The 22,860-nt window shown below is 44.1% G+C and overlaps 1 protein-coding gene across 1 annotated transcript in view; it reads left to right on the forward strand.

Annotated features, from left to right (window-relative positions):
* LOC107124162 (plasma membrane calcium-transporting ATPase 2-like) overlaps positions 1–22,860 on the forward strand; it is a 265,585-nt gene that overhangs the window by 104,567 nt on the left and 138,158 nt on the right. Inside the window, 2 exon segments of the mRNA XM_015427552.1 lie at positions 11,971–12,228; positions 14,001–14,126. Coding sequence (XP_015283038.1) covers positions 11,971–12,228; positions 14,001–14,126 — 384 coding nt within the window.

Below are 22,860 nucleotides of genomic sequence, written 5' to 3' on the forward strand. Positions count from 1 at the left end.
AGAACACCACCAACTACCAACCACCACCATAGGGGTGCCGGTAGGTCTCCCCACCCCATACAAATATGTGGCCTTAGTCAGGGAAGTAAAATGGTGACTAGCACCGAATTGTAAGCCGCTCAGAGACCCCCCTGACAAGGGGGTTCGAGCGGGATATAAAGTTGAATGTTAAATTAAAAAAAATAAATTTTACCCAGTACTTATGCATCTTGACTCTTAATGCCCTTCCAGACATCAACCTCCACCCCACTCCCTATAAGTAATAGCTGAGGAGGTTCTGTTCCACTGTATCCAAGGAAGTGTGCTTGCACATGAAAGCTTATACCATGAATAAAACTTTGTTGATCTTAATGGTGCCACTGGACTAAAACTTTGTTCTGCAGCTTCAGACCAACACAGCTATGCCACCTGAATCACATTTCATCCAGGAAACAAACGCTTAAAATTGCCAAGGTCAAATGTGAAATTAATTCTTGAACTCTTCTGCACTGATGCATATTACTTGTGATTAAACAATTAGATTAATTTACACTAATACTGAATTATATTCTATCCAGTATGCATGCAGGCCAAATCACACATGACACTTCATAATGTCCAGAATAAATAGGGTTAAATAACATTCTTAAAAGATAGGAAGCAAAATAAGTAACAGGTCATTTTTGCCTCTGCCCCCCCCACACACACAGAGGCAGAGACAGAGGCTAAGGAATCTTAAAGGAATTTTTAATATCTACTTCTCTTTCTCAGTTGCAGGCAAAGGATGAATATATATTTAAGTAATGCCAGACTGTTATAGTTACATGTAAGAATTAAACAGAATTAATTTTTTTCCCTAGAGCAATAGTATTCAGTCCTAGCGCTCATGTTTTCAGGTTGCTAAACTGGCCATCTGACTGGCCAATCACTCAGAAGTATTAAGACACTTAGAATGGTTTAAAATGTATTTAAAGCAATGGGTTTGAAATTCATGCCTGTTCAGTCCAGTGCAGTACTCTTGTCTGAAATGTATTTAAACGTACTGGATTCAAGTAATATTGGACCATCTTACAGTACAGTCCTAAGCAGCATTACACCTGTCTAAACCCATTAACTGTGTTTAGGATTGTGCTGTTAGTGACTAGCTCTGTGGTAAGAAGCTATACAAGGCAGAAGATTGTACTCTATCAGACAGATAAGAAGATCCAACTCTTCTGGTGTTGAAAAATGTCTGAAATTAGATGTTATCTTTGACTACACAGCTTTTGCTGTGTGTTCCTGTATTTTTTCACATCTTGTGTATTCCTTTTTTCTGATGTATATTTGGGATACCCTCCAGAAATCTTCTCTTAAGGCATTTTCCCCCCTACAGTGCTGTTTGTGGGGGGCAGTTAACTATGTCTTCAGCCGCTGGCAATCTGAGTGGCAAGCAGCAGGAAGCTTCAGGAATAATCACTAATATATCTGTGCTGTCCTTTCTCTCAATTTCTCAGTTCTGAAGCAGCAGTAATATAATGGAAACAAAAGGCTTGGAGAGTTCCGTGAGTCTTTCTTATATCTTGGTCTGCTACCATATATTGATGTCCCATTCTGGTTCACAGCATAGAGCTGAAAAGACAGACTATGCCCCAAGCCTTTTTACACTCACTAGAATATTGTTTCTCCTTACCATCAGTCTCTGTTGCAGCATTGCAACCTGCAAGAAGACAAAAAGAGAATCCCATGGTGACTGGGGAGCAACAGCAGGAGAGGGCTCTTGCCTTGATGGCCGGTTTGTGGGCTTCCTAGGGCATCTGGCCGGTCACTGCGCCAAACAGAATACTCTGTCATAAATTAAATGGATACATGGATCCAGTAGGGGTCATCTTCTGTTCTTCTCCTGTGCAGATGTAATATAGGAGAGACATTGTCAGAAGCAGGGCTATTTTTGGGCAGGAACGCACAGGAACGGAGTTCCGGCTGGCTCCTGAGTTGGCCACACCCAGAAGGGACTCATTAGCACATGGAATTCACTGCCACAGGAAGTGGTGACAGCTACAAGCATGGACGGCTTCAAAAGGGAATTAGATAAGCATATGGAGCAGAGGTCCATCAGTGGCTATTAGCCACAAGGTATAGATAGGGGCTCTGGGGCAAGTGATGCTCTGTCTTCTTGGGCTAGGGGGGGTCAACAGTGAAAGGGCTTCTAATGTCCTGGCCCCACTGGTGGACCTCCTGATGGCACTGGTATTTCTGGCCACTGTGTGACACAGAGTGTTGGACTGGATGGGCCTTTGGCCTGATCCAACATTGGTGTCTCTTATGTTCTTATGTTCAGTCAATCCTAAACGAAATCAACCCTGTCTATTCCCTGGAAGGCCAAATACTGAAGTTAAGCTCAAATACTTTGGCCACCAAATGAGAAGGGAGCACTCACTGGAGAAGACCCTGATGCTGGGAAAGATTGAAGGCCAAAGAAGAAGGGGACAGCAAAGGATGAGATGGTTGGACTGTGTTATCGATGCAACGAACATGAAATTAAGCAAACTCCAGAGCACAATGGAAGACAGGAGGGCCTGGCGTGATGTGGTCCATGGGGTTGCAAAGAGTCGTATTTGACTGTGCAACTGAACAACAACAACAAGAAGATATTTCAAGACTCCTGGATATTTTAACTGCAAAACATTGGTTTGTGGATCAAGAGTTAACTCCAGGTCCAGGTCCTGGAAGGCCACAGTTTGAGTCCACCTGTAGCTGATGACAATGGCTCCTTTACTGTGAAAGTAGGTAGACATGCCTAGACATCAGTGTTAATACAGTAATATATGAACTTGAAATTGAGCAAACTCCAGAGGACGGCGGAAGACAGGAGGGCCTGGCGTGATGTGGTCTATGGGGTTGCGAAGAGTCGGACTCAACTGTGCAACTGAACAACAACAAAATATGAAATCTGTAAATTATCATTCTCCATTGTCACTCAGAGCCCATTCCAAAATCTTTTTTAAAGTGAAGCAGTCTCATAAGGCTGTACCAATATATTAGGCAGCACAACGGAAATATTTAGTCAGTTGTTTTTAATTATGTCAGTTTGGCTTCATTCCGTTCATTTCACAGATGTTTTGACTCTCTTAATTGTTTGACTAAGAATGTTCAAATTTTGGCCTGTTTCTCTTTTAGGGTGAAGTCAAACATAATTTAAGTATGGAGGAAGGGGTTGGCACACACATTCAGTGCATTTCATTTTCACGGCAATAAATATATGTTCAATCAACTCCCAGGATAGTCCCAGGTTTTGGAGTAATAAATATTAAGCACTATTCATTTCCCCCCCAATATATTATTAATCATAAGAAAAAATACATTTTTGTTTTATTTTTCAGTACTAAATACACAAATGCACATTCCTAGTAGCTTTCTTGACCATCTGCAATTGCTTCTACTCACTTGCCAAGGTGTCTAACTTTTATTAAAACTGCATTTGCTTCAGAATTGCTTCGGCAGTTCCAACAAAGTTTGAGGAATGGTTTATTAGGCAAACTAGAGTGCTGTTTTCAGGAACAGATCTCAGTTGTATGGATGTATCTCCAATCTTGCCCCATGGATCTCTTTGTTTTCAGTCACTGAAAGGGGGGACAACAGTTTATGTTTCATTGGCAGACATTAGATTGTAAGTATGTGCCTGGGAGTGGAGTAGAACACCCAGCCCCCCGATACATGTGAGATTGCTGGCACAGCCCCAAGCCCTGGCTTCGTTGGCAGCAGGACCCCCTGCATGCAAGGCTTACCTGGCTGGGGTCTAGGGAAGGAGAGGAGTGTGACAGGATCAGCAGTCTCTGCCCAGGGGTTGATGTAGGCATTGACAGCCCTGGGACAGGTGTGGAGGCAGTCACCTGGCAGAGTCTACCATGGTCTGGTTGCTTCAGGGGGCGGAGCTTTGGCAAAGCGGGCTCCGAGGCCCAGGGGCTTCTAGCAGCTGGCACAGTGCGGGACAGGGAGAGCAGGCCATCGGAGGCTGCATGACTCACTTCCAGCATGGCCCATACCTGGGTGTACCTGCTACAGGAGAGAGGCCAGACCCGCCAACCTCATCAATGGGAGGCTGACTGCCCTTGATTGTCAGGGCCAGGCAATCGGGGAGAAGAGGGGAGATGGGGCAGAGAGGGAAACAAGGAGATAAAAGGGAGCCAGCAGACAGAGGGCGAGGAGCAAAGAAGCTGGGCTCCTGAGGTGGCATTGGCAGGGACCCAGCGGGGAGAATGAAGATGGTGATGACTTAACCTCCTCCCATTCTGAGACCTCTAGCTTGTCCCGACTCCCAAGACAGTGGAGAGTGGCAGATCCCTGGAGGGGCAGGTGAGGCACGACACTGAGAATCAGAGGAGAGAAATCAAATCAACACTTCAGTATCTTCTTCACTTTATGCAGCTGTTGCCATCAAGCATAGCCTTTCCTAACCCTCATCTTAGCTAGCTTCAAACATCTTGGTACAGGCCGTACATTCTTCTAGTCTTATAGTTTGCTTTGTGAAACCCCAAATTCAGGGCCTGCTCTACTTCCAAGTTATTGCTCAGGTGACATTGCGAATCTTAAATATGGCTTTGTCTAACTTGCTGCTACCTTAGTACTGATTGTTGCATGAGCAATGGTAACCAGCTCTGAGATTTCTTTTTAACTATGCTATCGTTTGTCAGAATCAAATGTCTCTGCCCCCTTTTTTTGCCCATGTCTGTTTATTCCAGTAGCTGAGGAAGAGTTTTGAGTGGCTCCATAGGTCTTGTTCATGCTGTTGGAGGGCCATACTATCTTTGTGTTTACTTGTCTATCTGTACATTGTAGTAGCAGAGGAGAAGTTTTGAGTAGCTTTTTTGTTGTTCAGTCGTACAGTCGAGTCCAACTCTTCGCGACCCCATGGACCACATCATGCCAGGCCCTCCTGTCTTCCATTGTGCTTCAGAGTTTGTTTAATTTCATGTTCGTTGCATCTGTGACACTGTCTAACCATCTCATCCTTTGCCGTCCCCGTCTTCTTTGACCTTCAATCTTTCCCAGCATCAGGGTCTTTTCCAGTGAGTGCTCCCTTCTCATTTGGTGGCCAAAGTATTTGAGCTTCAGTTTCATTATCTGGCCTTCCAGGGAACAGTCAGGGTTGATTTCTTTGAGGATTGACTGATTTGTTCTTCTTGCAGTCCAAGGGACTCTCAAGAGTCTCCTCCAGCACCATAGTTCAAAAGAATCTATTCTTCGGCGCTCGGCCTTCCTTATAGTCCAACTCTCACAGCCATACATGACTACTGGGAATACCATTGCTTTGACCATGCGGACTTTTGTTGGCAGGGTGATGTCTCTACTTTTTATCATGCTGTTTAGGTTCGCCATCGCTTTCCTCCCAAGGAGCAGGCGTCTTTTAATTTCAGACTCAGCCATCACAATGTTTTAAGGCGTTATTTGGTGCTCTTCAGGGCTGGGGCTTGGTGTGCATCACCCACTTTAAAACAGCTGCTGCTGCAACAACTGGAGGATGGGTAAGCTGTGAACCTCCCTGAGTCACAGGCCTCATTCCAGGGATGGAAGTAAAGGACCTTACAGCACCCCTCCACTCTTATTCATAGTCTCTGCACTCTCATCTCAGCACTTGAGTGGCTGTTGGAAAGAGAGCAAGTGAGCTGCAGTGAAGGAAGGGTACAGCCACCACCACCAGCAAGGCAGCCAGCCTGGAAAACAGCAAGCTGGCCAATATAAAGAACAATTACAAGTTAGTGTTGGATGGGAATAAATTTGTTCTAAGTGTAATCCCTGGTGAATTGCTCCTTGGAAGTACAGACTGTGTTTCAATCCAATGAACAATCACATGTTAGCGTTAGATGGGGATATGATCTGATCTGTAGAATTTTGGCATAATTCATGTTCCTGCACTGTTACACAAAGGGGAGGTCGCCTAATTATTTGGGGGAATTAAGCTCTTAAAGGAGACCTTTTGCTTAGTGAGAGGGGGTAGCAGTGAGATCTCCATTTTTTACAGGGATTTTTCCTTAGATAAATTCTCAGAAATAGGATTGCCAGGTCCAATCTTCTCTCTGGCGGGGGGAATTGGGGGGCATGGCAGGAAGGAGCAGGCCATTACCGATGTGGAGACATAATGTGGAGTGATGTCCTCATGTCAGGGATGGAGAGCCACACACACATGCCCCCCACTTTCCTCCTTTAAATTTTTTTGGGGAAAGTGGACAACACGCGTGCCTGCCCTGCAAGCCAAGAATTCACTGCTTGCAGGGCAGGTGCAGCGGCCCCCACTTAAAAAGAGCGGGTGCCACGGTGCAAGCTGCAAATTTGCTCTTTTCAAGCAGGAGCATGAACTACTCTTGGGACAGGTCCCCCCCCCCCTGGCCAGCTGACCGGCATATGGGGGGGGGCCCAAAATCAAAAATTGGGGATCCCCCACCCCCACCTGGGTACTGGCATGCCTACTCAGAAATAAACCAGGCTGTTGCATAACCAAGGCCCCGTTCACACAGCGAATTTGCCCTGCGGGAGGGACGGCTTGCCTGCGGATTAAAGCTGCGCGATCATACCTGAACATCTGGGAACCGTCGCACTCCCGTCTCTAACCCGCAGCTTCGGCCCAAAGACGCGGATTTAAGAGCTACCGGGAACCGTGTACTGGTTTCCCGATAATGCGCGGCGCGTGCGGGCATCTGATCAGAAAGCAGTGGTAGCCGTTGCAGCCAGTGCCCGTCGGCATCCCACGCATGTGCACAAATGCCTTGCTGCTGTGTTGCTTAGCATGGTGTGATCGGCTGCCGGAGGCTTGGGCACGGAGCCTCGGGGGAAGGTGAGATCGCGCCACCGTGCGTCTTTTTGCTCCGGCTCAAAAAGCCTCCCGTCCCCTGCGGGTTATCCCACTCGTGTGACCGGGGCCCAAGAAAGGTTGTTTTATTGATAGCAAAAATACAGAAATAGATGCACACTGGAAAGCAAGGACACAGGCTAACAGAAATATAGGAAGGGGCAGGAATTCAGGAGGTTTTTAGGGGAATTATAGTTACCAGTCCAGAAGATCAGAGGTCTGGGGAGAACAGCAAGATGTCCAGCATCTTGGGTGTGCAGTTTGGATCCAGGAAAACATACACGCTGCATGGAGCAGAGCATGTCTAGTTATAGGGCAAAATGCTACCTGAGGGCATGGGGATGTGTTTACCCCTCAGAACAATGTTATGATGGGATTAGCTGGAAGCAAAACAATGTGTTGGAAAAACGCTGAATGGGGTTCCCAGGGACTGACAGTAATCTGGAGGAAATTTGCAATGTTGTACATGAATGACCCTCTGTTGTTGGAAGGGGAAGTTGCCAGGGATGGCTGTAAGGTGTTAAGTGGTTTCATTATTATGTTTAACACGTCAGAAAAGGTCAGGCCAGGTGGGGAAATGCTTAGTTTAAGGTGAAACAATGTCATTTCCTGGAGACCCATTATTGCCGTTGTGCATGATTTCAAAGTGGGGAAGAGGGTTGTTAGGAGACAAACCCATGGCCTTACATCTTCCAGAATTGTTGCCCAGACATGTCTCTGGCCTGTGTATGTTGGCATCCGTTTTGTGTGACACCAGCACCATTTTGCAGACCAGGCAGTGCCCAGAACATGTGATTTTTGGGGTGCTGTTAGAATGAAGGGTGCTTAGACTTACTCCTTTCAGAAGCCAAACTATAACTTCAGCAGAAGGGGATGTCTGGGGGCCAACAGCACACTGATCCCATCTTGGCATGGATGTCTCAGCTTCCTGCTTCAATTAGTTTTCAACCACGATAGAGCCTGTTTGCTTTCTTTAAACCTCATTCCTCCATGTGAAACTCAGAAATCCTTGAAAATGGAGAAAAGAATTGCTTCAGATGGTTAGGTCTTGTTGTGTCACTGCAAGATATATGTTTTAAAGAGATTTTTGTAGTGAACCTTTCAGCCCAATCATTAAATGGGTGGGACCTTTGAAAATCTGCATTGTGCCAGATAGGTGTTATACCTGCTGAAAACTTTGGAGATTGTAACTTCAATTTGCTTTCATGGCAACACGCTGGCCGCGGTCACACGGACCTCTTACCGCGCTAGTTTTCCCGCAATTCTTATATCTGCGACATTTTATATCGCTTGGAGGTGGTCAGACGGTCCCTCTGTCTTCCGCTTCCCTCGCGCGAAGTACTGTTCACACAGGCAGGTTTTTTTTAAAAAAATCTGGACATGCGCTTGTCTTCCCATGCGCTCGGGCGTACATACAAACTAATAAAAAGACCTTCGCCGTCCTTTCTCCTACCCGCGGGCGGCAAACACCCCCCCCAACCCAAGCACAGGAGCCGGGAGTGCTAGACCCTCCTCGGAGTGGGCGAGAGGTTGAGGAGGTGCGAACCCTCCAAGTCGCCTAACTTTTCACTCCCCTTTGGGCGAGAGGCACTGCCCGGGCTTCGTCCCCTGCTCGGTGGCGGCGGCAGCGGCTTCCCTTCCCAGCCCGCCTCCTTCTCTCTCCCGTGGTGCCTTGCACTGATAAGTGAGGGAGAAGCAGCAGACGAGTGAGCGGGTCTGTGTATGTGCAGCCGCCACCGTGTGGAGAAGGGACCGGCCCGGGTGGGGAGGCGGTGTGGGTAGAACGAGTTGGGAGAGCGATCGAGAGCAGCTCTGGCTGGCTAGCCGGCCGGCCGGCACACACACCCGGGAGCGGCTTCGAACTCGCTCGCTCGCTCCCGAACAAAGTTCCCGGCTCTGCCTGTGCTCGGCAGGTTTTTTTGCTCGTTTGACAGCTGGGCGCAGACAGCGGCCTCGGTGGGATCTCCCGGTTTGCCCTAGCAAACTAATAAAAAGACCAAAATAAAAGCTAGCGCCTGTTTGCACATGCGCATAACTAAAGCCGGAAACACAAAAAAAAACAACAACGGGGGGAGGGTAGCGTGGTCACGGCGGATTGCTGTCCAGATACCAAAACCGCGGATACAAAGCGTAAGATATCGGAAAACACCTGTTCCAACGAGTGTCAAAAAAACGCAGATAAAAGAGCGACTCTGCCGGCTTCGGTGCGGGAGGCGGGTTTGCCTATATAGACAGGAACCTTTAATGCGCGAGGGATCAGCAGCGAATCCCGCACTAAACGTCCGTGTGACCAGACCCGCTATGAATGTGTACTTAAGTGGATATTACTCTTTCTATTTTTCACATGAGATAGTTCAAAAGTAGTTAAATAGTTTAATGCAAGGGGGAAATGATTTGAATCTTACTCAAGTTCAGGACAGCTTTGGTTGTGACTACTTGTGTAGCAAACAGGAATCATGCCTGACTCAGAAGCCACTTGCCTTCCTGTTTATGATGCAGTTATTCATTAGCAAAGCCACCCTCATTGTCATTAGTAAATTGTGGTTGTTCATGCTAAGACTTGGGAGGGAGACATTTTTGGTTTTGGATTTTAACTTTAGTATTTTTTGTTAAGAGATCTTTGGGACAGAAGTCTTTGTGTTGAAAGGGTAAATATGGGTTAAGTATTTACTTGTGATGTGACTGCTACACAGGGCACTTCCACACTGCCTGTGGAAACTGTTATGGCTGCTGGTTGCTAATTTTTTAAAAAACATTTCAGTCACAATTAATATGGCTGCTGGGTGCTAACAGGGTTTTGGGTTTTTTAAACCATTCACACAAAGCTGTTTTTGTCCCATTTGTAATGCAGAGTTGACTGTATATGTGTAGGAATAAACCCTTTCCTCCTATTCATACGTGTTCTTTGTATTTCTGATTGTTTGCAGAGTATAGCTTGAAATGCCTTTGGCCCATCTGCATCTGCAGCCTTTTTTGTTTTCCCGCCCATTTCCAGTCTGTCCCCCCCCCCCCAACTGATACAGATTTTAAATATATGTCAGTATGTGGCAAAAGTTGGACCAGGTTTTTTTAAAAAAATGTGCAGTACCAGAAAAAGGAGCGCATTTTGAAACAGAAAAAGCACTTCACACATGACTGATGTGTATGTAAAGTGCTGTCAGGTCACAGCTAACTTATGGCAACCCTGTAGGGCTTTCAAAGAAAGAGACAAATAGAAGTAGTTTACCATTTTCTTCCTCTGCATAGAAACCCTGGATTCTTTGGTGGTCTCCAGTGTTTTTATTTATTTATTTCCCTCTAAGCTGAACTACGTGCGCTGGGCGCACTGATTTCTGGCTCCCAGCCCACAGATTTTCCTCTCAGCACAGTTAGTGAGGAAGATGGAGGTCAGAGAGGGGAGCCAGGTGAGAAGGGAGGTCAGCAATGCAGCCCAGTGAGGATGCTTGTGAGGATGGAGGGGGGGGGTGTTTCATGAGGCAGGGAGAGACCTCCCCAACTTGTGCAGATTCCAGGGCCAGCTTCTCCTGCCTAGCGTTTCAAACTGCAGAGGAAGAAAAGCCTCCAAGCCAGGCCTGAGGCCTCCCCCCGACAGAACCTGAGGTCAGCTTCTCCTGCCTGGCACTTTAAATCAGGCCTGCATGCGAGGCGGCAAGACCTCCCCCCGTATGCAAACCCCGGGGGCCAGCTTCTCCTGCCTGGCTCCCCCTCTCCATTTCCTCCCTCCCTTTTAAGTAACAAGAAAAAAAATCATGGCTAATCTTGTAGTCTCACTGCACAACTTGACAATATGTTTTCTCCAGGGATAACCAGGAATGCTGCAGCCATTTAACCTCAGGGTTTCTGTGGCTTATAAATGCAATGGGGCCCTGGACATATTCATTTGTACCTCTTACTTAAGAAGGCCAGAGAATTTTGGAGGGCAAAAGATGCAGGTCCCAGCAAGGGGGAAGCAACAATTAGGGTTGTCAGGCTGAGTATGGCAACCAGTGAGATGGTTGGGGGTAGTGATGTGCAGGGTATGTGTGATCAGTGTTCCCTCTAAGCTTAGTTAGTGTGAGCTTGCTCACCATTTTTTAGCCTCCAGCTCACAGATTTTTGACTCAGCTCAGGAAAGATGGCTCCAGAGCAAACTAATGTAGGCAGTAGCACAACTTTAATGCCAGGAGCTCGCAAGGTAGAATTTTTGCTCACAGAAATTTTGCTCAACAGAACATTGTTGATGTTGCCAGTGTTGCTGACATTGCAATGTCTATGGTTTTACCATAGAGTTTCCCGTTTCCCAGAGCTATACTATGTCACTGCCAGGTGACTTTACCAAGAAGTAATGTAGAGATGTTGGCAATGTCACTTAAAACAGTATTTCTCTGGTCACTGCTTGGAGCATCGGTGGTTAATGGGGCTTGCTGGCAGGAGACCTCATGCCATAGTGGGAGACCTGGCAAGTCTAGGAACAATTAACACATTCATATGTTTGCTTCCCACTATTGAGAAATTTCCTGTTGTTCAAAATACTGAAGAATGGTTTGATAATCTGTGTGTCTGTGTTTATCAGTTGTTAAATGTAATACATCATTGTATGGTATCCCATGTCTGTATTATAAGTTATGGCACAGTATTGTCTTGTCTCATATATTGTCTCTTCATTCTGGGTAGTGAGGGGGGGGGTCTGGGGGCAGCCAGCAGCTCTACAGTATGATTGGGCCAGCCAGCGGGGCTTCCAGAGGGGGCAGGCACTGGAGAACAAAATTCCACTGGCCAAAATCAGGCTGGGTAAAGTGCTACTGCTCCCTGCCAGTGAACCCCTGCTATCCTGCCGGTCATCTTCCTTAACTGTATGATTAAAAGCCTGCTCCCCCCATGTGCAGCTTAGGAACTAGACCTTGCTGCTGGGTAAGAACAAAAGGGGGAGTGGGGAGAGGAAGGGATGGCAGGCATCTCACAGACCAGGACCGGAACTGCAACTTTCACATGGGAAGGGATTTCAGACCCAGCCCATGCTCTTCTGGATTTAAGCAAGGGGAAGGGGTGCAACGTTATTGTTTCCTATAGCACCATTTTAAACTGTAGGAAGATATTCACAGCATTATAGCAGGTATTGTTTTATATTTAACCGTATAAGAATGTATTAAACAAAAATAAAAAGCGACCTGCTTTTTTGTGTTCCAAAGATTGTGCTGCTGCAGCAGCAGGAGCTGAAGATGAGGGGGAGGCAGAAGCTGGCTGGATTGAAGGTGCTGCCATACTGCTCTCTGTTATTTGCGTGGTACTGGTCACTGCCTTTAATGACTGGAGCAAAGAGAAGCAATTTCGTGGACTTCAAAGCCGTATTGAGCAAGAACAGAAGTTTACTGTGGTCCGGGGTGGACAGGTTATTCAAATCCCAGTAGCAGATATAGTAGTTGGTGACATTGCACAGATCAAATATGGTAAGTTTTGTTGTTTGTCTATGTATGTTCTTGAAAATATGCCTCTGAATACCCAGAGCTGCTTTTGTGGCTTGTTGAATAATACAATAGGGAATAAGCATTATAGCAATGAAGTGACAATATAATCCGAAATAGTGAAGGACGACACTGAGGAAAACAATATATACCAGCTAGTTTGTTATTTGTGATGGTATTCCAGTGATTCAATTCCATTGTGAAAAAAGATAGATAGTGTTGACATAGGGAAGACAAGGGAAGGACTACCTTTTACTGTATCTCAGTTATGCATTTGTAAACTCACAAATACCAGGAAATAGGCAATTGTCTAGCATTGTTAAAACTAGTACAAAGAGTTTCACAAAGTTTGTAGGTGATTCATTGTCTGATGAAGACACCATACACTTCACCAGCTGGAGCAGCTTTCCCATTGGTCTCAATCAGAGGTCATTTCGGGGGAGATCGCGGGGGATCGCCGTCCCCCCGGGTGAGGTACGGGGGGCGGGGCACATGACGAAGTCCCGCCCCCTGCTTCCGGCCGCCCCGCTTCCGGCCCTCATTCAGCCAGGAGGAGGCAGGAGAAGAGGGAGGGTAAGTTGCTTCCTCCCTGCCTCTCCCCACCCCTGCCTGCCTGGGGCCAGGGAGGGCCTTGGCGGGGCTTCCTTTTTCTACGAAATGACCCCTGGTCTCAATAGGCAGAGCTGTTCCATACACGTTCCTTTGCTTACTTGGACTGACTTCCACCAGCAATGCCCCCATATTTGTACATGTGATCAGGGCATATGACTACATTCCAAATAGGGCTACTAGCTCCAGGTTGGGAAATGCATGGAGATTTTGGGAGTGGAGCCTGCGGAGTGTGGGGTTTGGGAAGAAGAGGGACTTCCATGGGGTATAATGCCATAGAGTCCATCTTCCAAAGGAGCCATTTTCTCCAGGTAAACTGATCTCTGTCACATGGAGATCAGTTGTAATAGCAGGAGATCTCCAACCACCACCTGGAGATTGTCAACTCCAGGGGTCATTTCATAGAAAAAGAGCTGCAGGAGCTCATTTGCATAGCTCATTTGCATATACCACACCCCCTGATAAAGGGCAGGCATGCAAGCATGCCTGGGTTCCCTGCCTGATCTTCTCAAGATCGGGCAGGGAACCCAGGCATGTTTAAAATGCCTTTCTTTCCCTTCCCCATCTGGTGAATGGAAAGAAAGGCATTTAAATCCCCCCCCCACTTCCCTGAGTTTTCCCACAAAAGCGGAGAGGCTCAGGGGGAAGGGGGCATGTTTGCCCGCCTCCCCTTCCCCTCCCCAGGCAACCCGCCGTGGCGGGCTGGCTGGAGAAGGCAAGGGTAGGGCAGGCAGGCAGACTGGCTCATGTATCATCAGTATTATAAATCTGGAACATGTGCATTTCATTTAGTGGAAAACCTCAGGAGGCTTTGTAATGGATTACAAAAACTTGTGAGGCAAATCATCATACTTTTCTACCTTACCAAGGGGTGGCTTGCAAAATATATTTTTCTCCATATGAACAGCTTTAATTTTCCTTGGGTATATGTTTGCATGGAGAAATATAAAGCGCAAGCTGGTAGATGATGGATATTGTAGAACCCAGGACTACTACTTTGGATCAAATGTGTGAAATGGTTCTAACTTTAGTGTTAATTACTATAATGCATTTTGAAATGTATAAGTTCATGATTACAGTAAATGTTAAAATTCTTGTGTTATGGCTTAAATCCATGTTATTTTCCCACAATTTGATTTTTTAAATAGGTGACCTTCTACCTTCTGATGGGGTATTTATTCAAGGAAATGACCTTAAGATTGATGAAAGCTCTTTAACTGGAGAATCGGATCAAGTCCGCAAATCTGTAGACAAAGATCCAATGTTGCTTTCTGGTAAGGTGAATTAAATTAAATATTTTGGTTCCTAAAGAGGTTTTCTCTGACTGCTTAATATCACTTACTTAATTCACTTCATGGTGAACTACAGAATGAAGTTATGACTGTTTTCAGATTGCAAGTGTTCTTGTTCATAAAGCCTCTAGTTCACAACGATAGAGGTACCTAGGCAAATTAAAGTTGGTATAACTATAATTCCAGACCAGGAGGAACAAAAAATCATGTACACTGCTCTGGGTTCCTTGGAGAAAAGGAAGAGTAAAAATGTGAACAATAGCCTGAAGTGAGTTCAATAAGTTGCTACACCAGCAATATAAAATGTGTCATTCTCTTTAACATCAGGGCCCTTTCGTGATGCACTAATATCCCATGTGCACTCAGAAAAGCGTGTCTTGTTTTTTACAAAGCAAGTCAAAAATTCCTAGTATTTTTTAAAAAAACATTTAAATTTAAAAGTCTGTCAATGGGTAATGGTCATGCCAGCTAAATTCAACCTCTATGTTATCAACATAATATAATTCCTTCCTTTTCCCTACCTTCAACTGGTGTGCCTTTTTTGGGCATAGCCTTAAGCCTAACCAGTATTTTAAAACATGAGGTACTGACTAAGCTCTGCGGGCAGAATTGCCTACTCCTACATGGCACATTTCAGAAATTGATGCTATTGACAAAAAGAATGATTTCTGTGCCTGTTAATCTGTGTAAATGATCACAGAACAGGAATTTGTAGGATAATATGACTTTGTATTTTTCCTTTTCTGAAGTTATGCTAACATTCTTTATCGGCCTAAGTGTCAATCCAAAAATGAAACAAGACTAACTCAGCAAAAGCAGATTCAGATTCAGCCTGAATGCAGTCCTGACACAGTTGCAGGCAATTTGTGTTGATAATGTGGAAGGATGTAGATTATTTATTTATTTATTTATTTAATTTATACCCCGCCCTCCCCCGTAGGGCTCAGGGCGGCTTACAGAGCAAGAAATCTTGCAACAATAAAAAAAATCCTATACATTTAAAACATACTGTACAGTTTAAAACCAGTCTCAATACAAATAAAGTGCTCAATCCTCAGTTCCAAAACCCAGAAAGATGACTGACCATATCCAAACATTCCCGGTAGGCATTCAGTGGCTTCAATATTAAGATGTTAAAAGTTCAGACATTCTTTCCTAGGGCCTTTTCCACCCCCCTTTGATTATAATAGATAGCAGCTGCAAAATAGGTAGTTTTGTTTTAGAAATTTCTGATGTCACATCTCTCTTCTGAGACTGTGTTCAGGCAACATAAATTTTGAAAATTGACGCTTACTGTCTTTTTAAAACTGCAGTTTTATATACCTGTCACAGGCAGGTGCACTGAGATGTATTGGTTGCTTTTTAATTTCATATTGTTGTGATCTGTTTCTTGGCACAAACCACTAGGATGGATGAAATGCTTTCTTTGGCTGCTGTCTTGGTTTGGCTATTCCTGACAAATGTACTGGAGATGAAAAGCAGGGTTTTTATTTAATCTTATGATTGCTAAGAATAGTTACAAAGTGATAAAATGGAGTCCCTAATAACTTATCAACTCTGTTGTCGGGGGGAAATAGGCAGGATAAATGTACTCTAGGAGAAAACCACCTCTAAAGCTGGCTGTTTTGTTGGACCTAACAGGAAAAAAATAATAATTTTAAGATAAGTAGCATTGCTGATGTTTTTAATAGTATTTTTGAGACACCATGCTTGTACAAAGTAAACTGACTAGGGTTGCCAAATACCTTTTTCTCTGCGGCGGGGGGCTCCCGGACGGCGTCTTCTGCGCACACGCCGCATGCACGTCAGCCGGATGTGACGTGCTGACACCGGGCACGCTGGGGGCGGGGCCACAGACATTTGTACACAGTACTACTTTGTATCTCCGACAAAGTGGACTCTGTTCCCATAAAAATTCATGCCACAATATTATATCTAGCTTTCAAAGTATCAATTAATCAAGAGTAAATTAAGTAGTGCTTTATTGTATTTAAGTAGCAATGCAAATAGTTAAGTAGCAAAAAGTAGCAAATAGTTAGATTAATTAATAGTTACATTTTGTGAAGCTTTTAAAAACTTACATTATGTGCTGTGATAATGGGGGGGGGGAATCAAATAGGACTAAATAATTATGCCTTTCATTCTGTTTCCTGACTAATAAGGCTTACATCACAAGCCCAAACACATTTATTCCATTCATTTGAGGACAACGTGTTCCCAAGTAAATGTACTTACAATTGCTGCCTAAGGCACCATCCGGAACCATTAGAATCAATGGAGTTTTTCCATTCACTTCAGCATGGCAGGACTGCATTCATTCGAAGTGCTTTGGACTATACTTTCAATTTTATATTTAAAATACTACTGGAGTGGTCAGACATGGTGAGCAGACAGAAGCCATAATTAGGGATCAGGCAAGAGATTTCAAGAAGATTTTTTACATGCGTTAGATGCCAGGATTGATCTCTGATGTTTCGAGTAAATGGAGCTCAACTTACAGATAACTGGGAAAGATAACTTTCTGCCTGAAATTGTTTAGTTATTTATTTAGGTACTTTTCTCCCTGAACATTCAACACAGTTTACAACATCCTCTTCCCCCATTTTATCCTCGCAATAGCCCCGTGAAATAGGTTAGACTGAGAGAGGGTGTCTGGTCCCAGATGCCATAACAGAGTGGGGATTTGAACCTGGTTCTTCCAGGTTCTAGTCCAACATACTAACTGCTATATCATGTTGGAAAGCTGCAGCCAATCAGAATGGAAATACTCAGCAGGATGGCTCATTAGTCTGGTTCTGTATAAAGTATATAAACTTTTAATGTTCACTAGCAGACCCACCACTAGGGGCTCTTGACGAACCGAGTGGCTTCCTAGGCCTACAAAAACAAGTGGTTGGCATGACAAACATTGCCCTTTTTATTTTTTCCGCTTCATTCACAAAGACAGAAATGCAAAGGCTATATGCTGATGTTGCCATGACACCTGTGTAGAAGCAACTGTTCATCAGAATAGCCAGTAATGAGTGAGATGAACAAATCGTCTTTCTCAGGGCAGCCTCTCCCATGATAACCACTGTTATTATAACCACTGTTATTATAATCATAGGATGATATGATTGATTGACTCATTGCCAGTAACTAATATTCTATACCAGGATTAAACCATGATTTAGAATCCTGGTTAGTGGAAAAGAAAGAACCTCTATTTTATAATGGTGCTCATAGTTGGACCTCAGAACAAATTAGGGTTTGGATTCTGCCTAATATTTCTGCAAGTTTGAAAATGGAAGCAATTTAGTTTGATTTATCACTCCTGTGGGAGACCTTTGATTCCTTCCCCAAGCTATTCCTGGGAGTCCCAAAATTCCAAGGAATGACTTGGAGGGATTTGGAGATGCCCTGAATATAGGGTGACGAGATCATGAGTCCTGCAGCCCTGCTGTCTGCCACCACTCGCTAGAGCGGTGAAAGATAAATGTGGGAGAAACAGGCATTGTACCAATATGATGACATGAATTCTGGGTTTGTGCCAGAAGTGACATCCCAGCATCTCTGTGACACCAATCTGCATGCCCCTGTCCCCAAACCTCTTGCCAGTTGCCAGTGTTCAGTGGGTGAAGGGAATCAATAAAAATCACCTCCTTTGGAAATGATAGGTGTGATCCAAGCATAGAACTACATCAAAGATTTCCAAAATCAGAAAGTCTTCAGTCATGCCCTATGCAGAAGAAGAGTGTGTGAGCCTGATAATAAATCAGATTTGTCTCTCGAATGAAGGAATTGATGTGATGGATGAGTTTCCATATTTATTAGGGAATGCCTCTATTTTCTAACTCTAATAAGTCCCTGGACATATTTTGTTTCCTTTGGAAAATGCTTCATTGCAATATTGTTAGTCTAAGTTGCTGGAGATGGTATTCTTTAAGGTTCATCCTCTTTCTTTTTCTTGAAGACAGGATAATGCCTATTTCTTACTGATGTGGTAAACTTGTGTCTGGTGCAACTTCAGAGTGAAGGTGAGGGCTTACAATGACTAGATGTTCCTCAGCTAACAAAAGATCACTGCACATTACACATTGAAAAGCAGATTCTCAGGCCACACAGTTTGATGACTAGCTTCCCATCTGATGCCTAGGTTTCTGTGTAAAGAGATGGGGTTTTTTTTTGGTATGGAGAAGTGTTCAGCGATGTGAACTCCCACTTGCAGTCTGTGATGATACATCTAGGCTTACCAAGCGACCACTTGCAGAGGATGATGCTCTGCTGCTGCATTCACATTTCCACCACTACCAATATTCGTGGTGGGAGAAAAAGGAGAGGAATGGCATCTGACCCAAAAGTGATGTAACTTTTGAGTTAGGCTCTAAGAATACCCCTAATCTTTATCTTTTTAACCATGGAAGTTTAGGTGTTGTCTGGAAGTAACCTCACTGCCAGGTGAGCTGTGACCCTCCCCAGGCCCTGCCCAAAAATCTCCTGGGGATTGTGGTCAGAGGCCCTGGCATCTTAGATACAGCACAGACCTAGGTTCACAACTTCTGAAGCTGATTTAATGTATAGTTCTGGATGAAGTACTCGATTTGACCCAGACCTGTATATCCACATCAGAACAGAGCATGGACCTGTAATAAAGAGATAATAGTATGTTTAGAAGCAAAGAACCTTGTGGTCATACAGTCTTTATTAGTTTTCTGAAATAAAAAGGCAGCTATATAAAGGAATCAGGTCAGTCATTGCCTGGAGAAAAACAACTCAAACTCACTCTTGGTTCTCTGGCAGTACACACTTCTTGCTAAACAGAAAGAGCATAAGAGCAAGCTCCCAGTCTAAGAGATTCTGTGTTCATTTGATTTCACAGAGCACTAAGATCAGGTTTGCTTCAATACATCCTTGATTTTAATGTGTTTTTGGTAGTGGTTCTGTTGCAATGGTCATTTTACCTGTATATTATATCTGCACATAGAAATGTACGTTTACTTGCTATTGTGGCTGCTTAGGGCCACAAAAAACATGTTAACACCCACCCACCCCCAGGTTTTCCTATGCCTGCTCTCCATTTTAGCAAACTTGATTTTGGAAACCATAGGTTTTTCCTCTATAACATAAATGTACATAAAATGTCTCTTTGGTAGCAGAAGGGTTGCAGTATGTACATGCCATAAATGCATAAACTTAGGTGATGTGCTGTGGCTAAGAGAAAGTGCTTACACTGGGGTGAGGACTTTGTTGGAGCCTCTAAACTTCTAACTTAGTACAGAAGTGCATAGAATCAGGTCATTAGATCCAGAGACAGAAAAATGGTTAGAACCTGGTGCAAAAAAAATCTCAAAGATAATGAAGGCCCAGGCCCCCTAGGAAATTATAACAAGGCATCTTGGAATGTGTAACACATCTCTGACTGTCACTGAGTTTAATATAGTAATGAGATAACAAAGGTGACATGCCAGGAAAAGAGCCTGAAGGATACATTTAGACAGTAGCAGAGATTATAGTGGCAGGGGATTAAATTATGCATAATTGACTAAAATAAAGAGATAATACTTAGTGAGGAGACAGTACTATCCTACACTTTTGGTCAAGTTTGCATTTGTGTGCATGTGTCTAAAGCTTACAAATCTTCGTGTACTCTCCCTGTTACAATCAGCTCTCCATTTTGTTTAATCAGGCATTTCCCCCCAAATGAGGTCACCATTTCTCGTTTTGCAAGCGTTGTCACTGAAATTAAATGATTTGCTAGTTTTGGTACATATGAACAATTCTCAACAAGGATTTCTCTGATTTCACCATTTGGGAGTCTGGATTTTATTGTTCCAGATTCTACTCCTTCTGCCACAACAGACATTCCATCAACCACACTCAGTGTTTCTCTCTTCATTTAGAGTTTCAAAGAATTCTCTGTGTCCACTCATGTCTATTGAGCATGTACTATCTAAGAACCGTGTATTATTATTGGTTGCACCTTTGGTTAATATGAAGCACTTCTTTAGGGGTGGTTGTTTCAAATTCTCTCTTTTTATTTGTTTTGGGGGGCACCTTTCTGTTTGAATTGCAGTCCTTTTTAATATGCCCTTGTTTTCCACATGAGTAACAAGTTAAAGGTAAAGGTTCCCTTTCTCGAAAGCCAGTTGAATCCGACTCTAGGGTTGCGGTGCTCATCTCCGTTTCAAAGCCGAAGAGCTAGCACTGTCCGAAGACATTTCCATGGTCATGTGGCTGGCATGACTAAACACCAAGGTGCACGGAACGCTGTTACCTTCCCACTGAAGTGGTACCTATTTATCTACCTGCAATTTCTTGCTTTCGAACTGCTAGGTTGGCAGGAGCTGGAACTAGAGACAGGAGCTCACTCAGTCATGCGGCACACTCCAGTCTCGAACTGCTGAACTACCGACCTTCCACAGCCTGCAGTTCAGCGTCTTAACCACTTGAGCCACTGCAGCTCCTTGAGTAACAAGTTACTTTTATTTTATTATTTACATATAAAGCTATCTGGTCAGAATTGTGTTCAGCTTTTCTGTTAGGTTCCTCAAACTGTGTTTGAATGCCTGTTCCAGTTCATTAATTACATTTGAAATAGAGAGGTTTCCTTTTGATTCAGCCTGGCATACAATATTCTCATAACTTTTGGGTAGATTAACTAACATCAAAACAAACAAGTCCTGATCTGTAATTTCTTTGCCAGCACTCCTTAGCTCTTGACTTAGAACAAGCAATTGATCTAGGTGCTCTCTCAAATTGCCCTCCTCAGGCATTCTTGTGCTAAAGTTTCTTTTGAATGTATAATTGGCTCCTTAGAGAAGAATTAATTATACAATCTTTCAAGTTCACTCCAGACTGCCTTTGCTGTCTGCATCTGAATAACTCTCAGAATGTCTCTATCAGATAGACCCCTTATTAAAGAACCTCTTGCTTTCTCATTGTCCTTGTCCCAGGATTTCTGCTTTGCTGAGTTCTCTTCTTCTGGCCTGGAGTCTGTAATAACATATCAGAGTTGCATCTCAAGTAAATGGTTCTTTACTCTCTTTCCAAATGAGATAATTCACATCTGTCAACCTATCCAGTAGGTAGCCATGCTGAGCTGTGCAGGAAGCAGCCATTTTGCTATTTTTTTTTCTTTTTGCCTACCAATTTAACTAAACTTTCCCTTTTTACAGCAGTGATCACACTGGGCCCATAACCCTGTTGGTAGAATTTAAATATGCAAAAGAAGTGGAAAACTGACTGTTTAGATGAAAATAAGATTTATTTAAAGAAGAACAAACTGTTAATAGGACATAGAAGAGAGGGAGCCTTAACTGTCTAGCCTAACTGCTGTGAGATGAACAACAAGAAGAAGGAAGCTCAGCAACAGCAAGAAGTCTTCAGAAGAGCCAATCAGGAGATAGCAAGGACATAATTTGAAATTGTGGGCAGTCCCTAATCTAGTATACTAACTACCAGTCCTTCAACTGAACCCTTGTAGGGTGATCTTCAGATTTTCTTCATAAAGCTGTACTATAGACCTTGCATAGTCCAACATATAATGTGGTCTTATTTTTACAGAAAGAAAATTAGAAATTGAAACATTTTAATTGGCTGCCTTAACTGATATGTGGATGTCCAGATCTAGATTATAAGAACAGATTATTGATCCTTCAAATTTTAGAACATCTCAGCAATTGCTCTCTTTCCTCACCTTCTGACATGATCTCCCAGTCTGTCCTGGAACATGCTAGGCACAGGACAGGTCAGCCAGGCTGGACTGCAAGTGAGACGGGGCTTGGGCTCAGCTGGTACAGCATGGTTAGAGTCTAATTTCCAGGTCGAACACAGTGTAGGTAATTTGACAAGAGTAACAGGTTAATGGGCAGATCTAGAAATCAGAGTCAAAACATAGCCCAAGTTTCAGTCATAAGTCAGGGGCAGGGTCAATGGCGGCAAGGTCAGGAGTAAAGTGACATGTTGCTTCCACAGCCAGTCTTCCCCCTCTCCACACTTTATAACAGAGACACTCATCATGCAGATGCATGTACACCTATCCTCACTATCTGGATCCAGAGGTCACCAGGCTGCTTATTGTGTGCTCCGCTGTCTTTCCATTATCTCATGTCCAATATTCCCTCTAAGCTGTAGAGTCTTGTGAGCAAAAATTGTACTTTGTGAGCTACTGGCATTAAAATTGTGAGTGAGCAATTTGGCTACTGCATAAATTAGTTTGCTCTGGAACCATCCTTCCTGAGCTATGACAAAAATGTGTGAGCTGGAAGCTAAAAAACTGTGAGCTAGCTCACACTAACTCAGCATAGAGGAAACACTGCTCATGTCAAGCCCACCTTTGTCTATGCTCCAACAATTTTGCGGGGGGGGGGGGCATGAGGTAGATGGTGGGATGCTCCCTGATACTGAACCATGGGGCTATACAGCTGTGATACTACTATCAGGCTGCGAATCATTGGTTGGCAGCACAGAAGTTGCTTCCTATATAAGGCTGTATGTAAATTGTTGCGGGCTGGAATGTTCTTCATATGCCCATTCCTCTTCTGAAGAGTACTCTGCCCCTTCAGGATGAACTGCCCAGCTGACCCATGACACAATTCTAGTCACTAATTCTCTGGAAATAATTTTTCTTATAATGCATATTGTTTTGTATGAGGAACCCATATACATATTGAGTTTGATGCAGGTAATGCCCATTCTGATTTGTGGCTGGAGTCATGACAGCTTCACTCAGGCATAG

This window comes from Gekko japonicus, unplaced genomic scaffold (assembly GCF_001447785.1).
Source record: "Gekko japonicus isolate JY-2015 unplaced genomic scaffold, Gekko_japonicus_V1.1 scaffold354, whole genome shotgun sequence".
Classification (NCBI taxonomy): Eukaryota; Metazoa; Chordata; class Lepidosauria; order Squamata; family Gekkonidae; genus Gekko; species Gekko japonicus.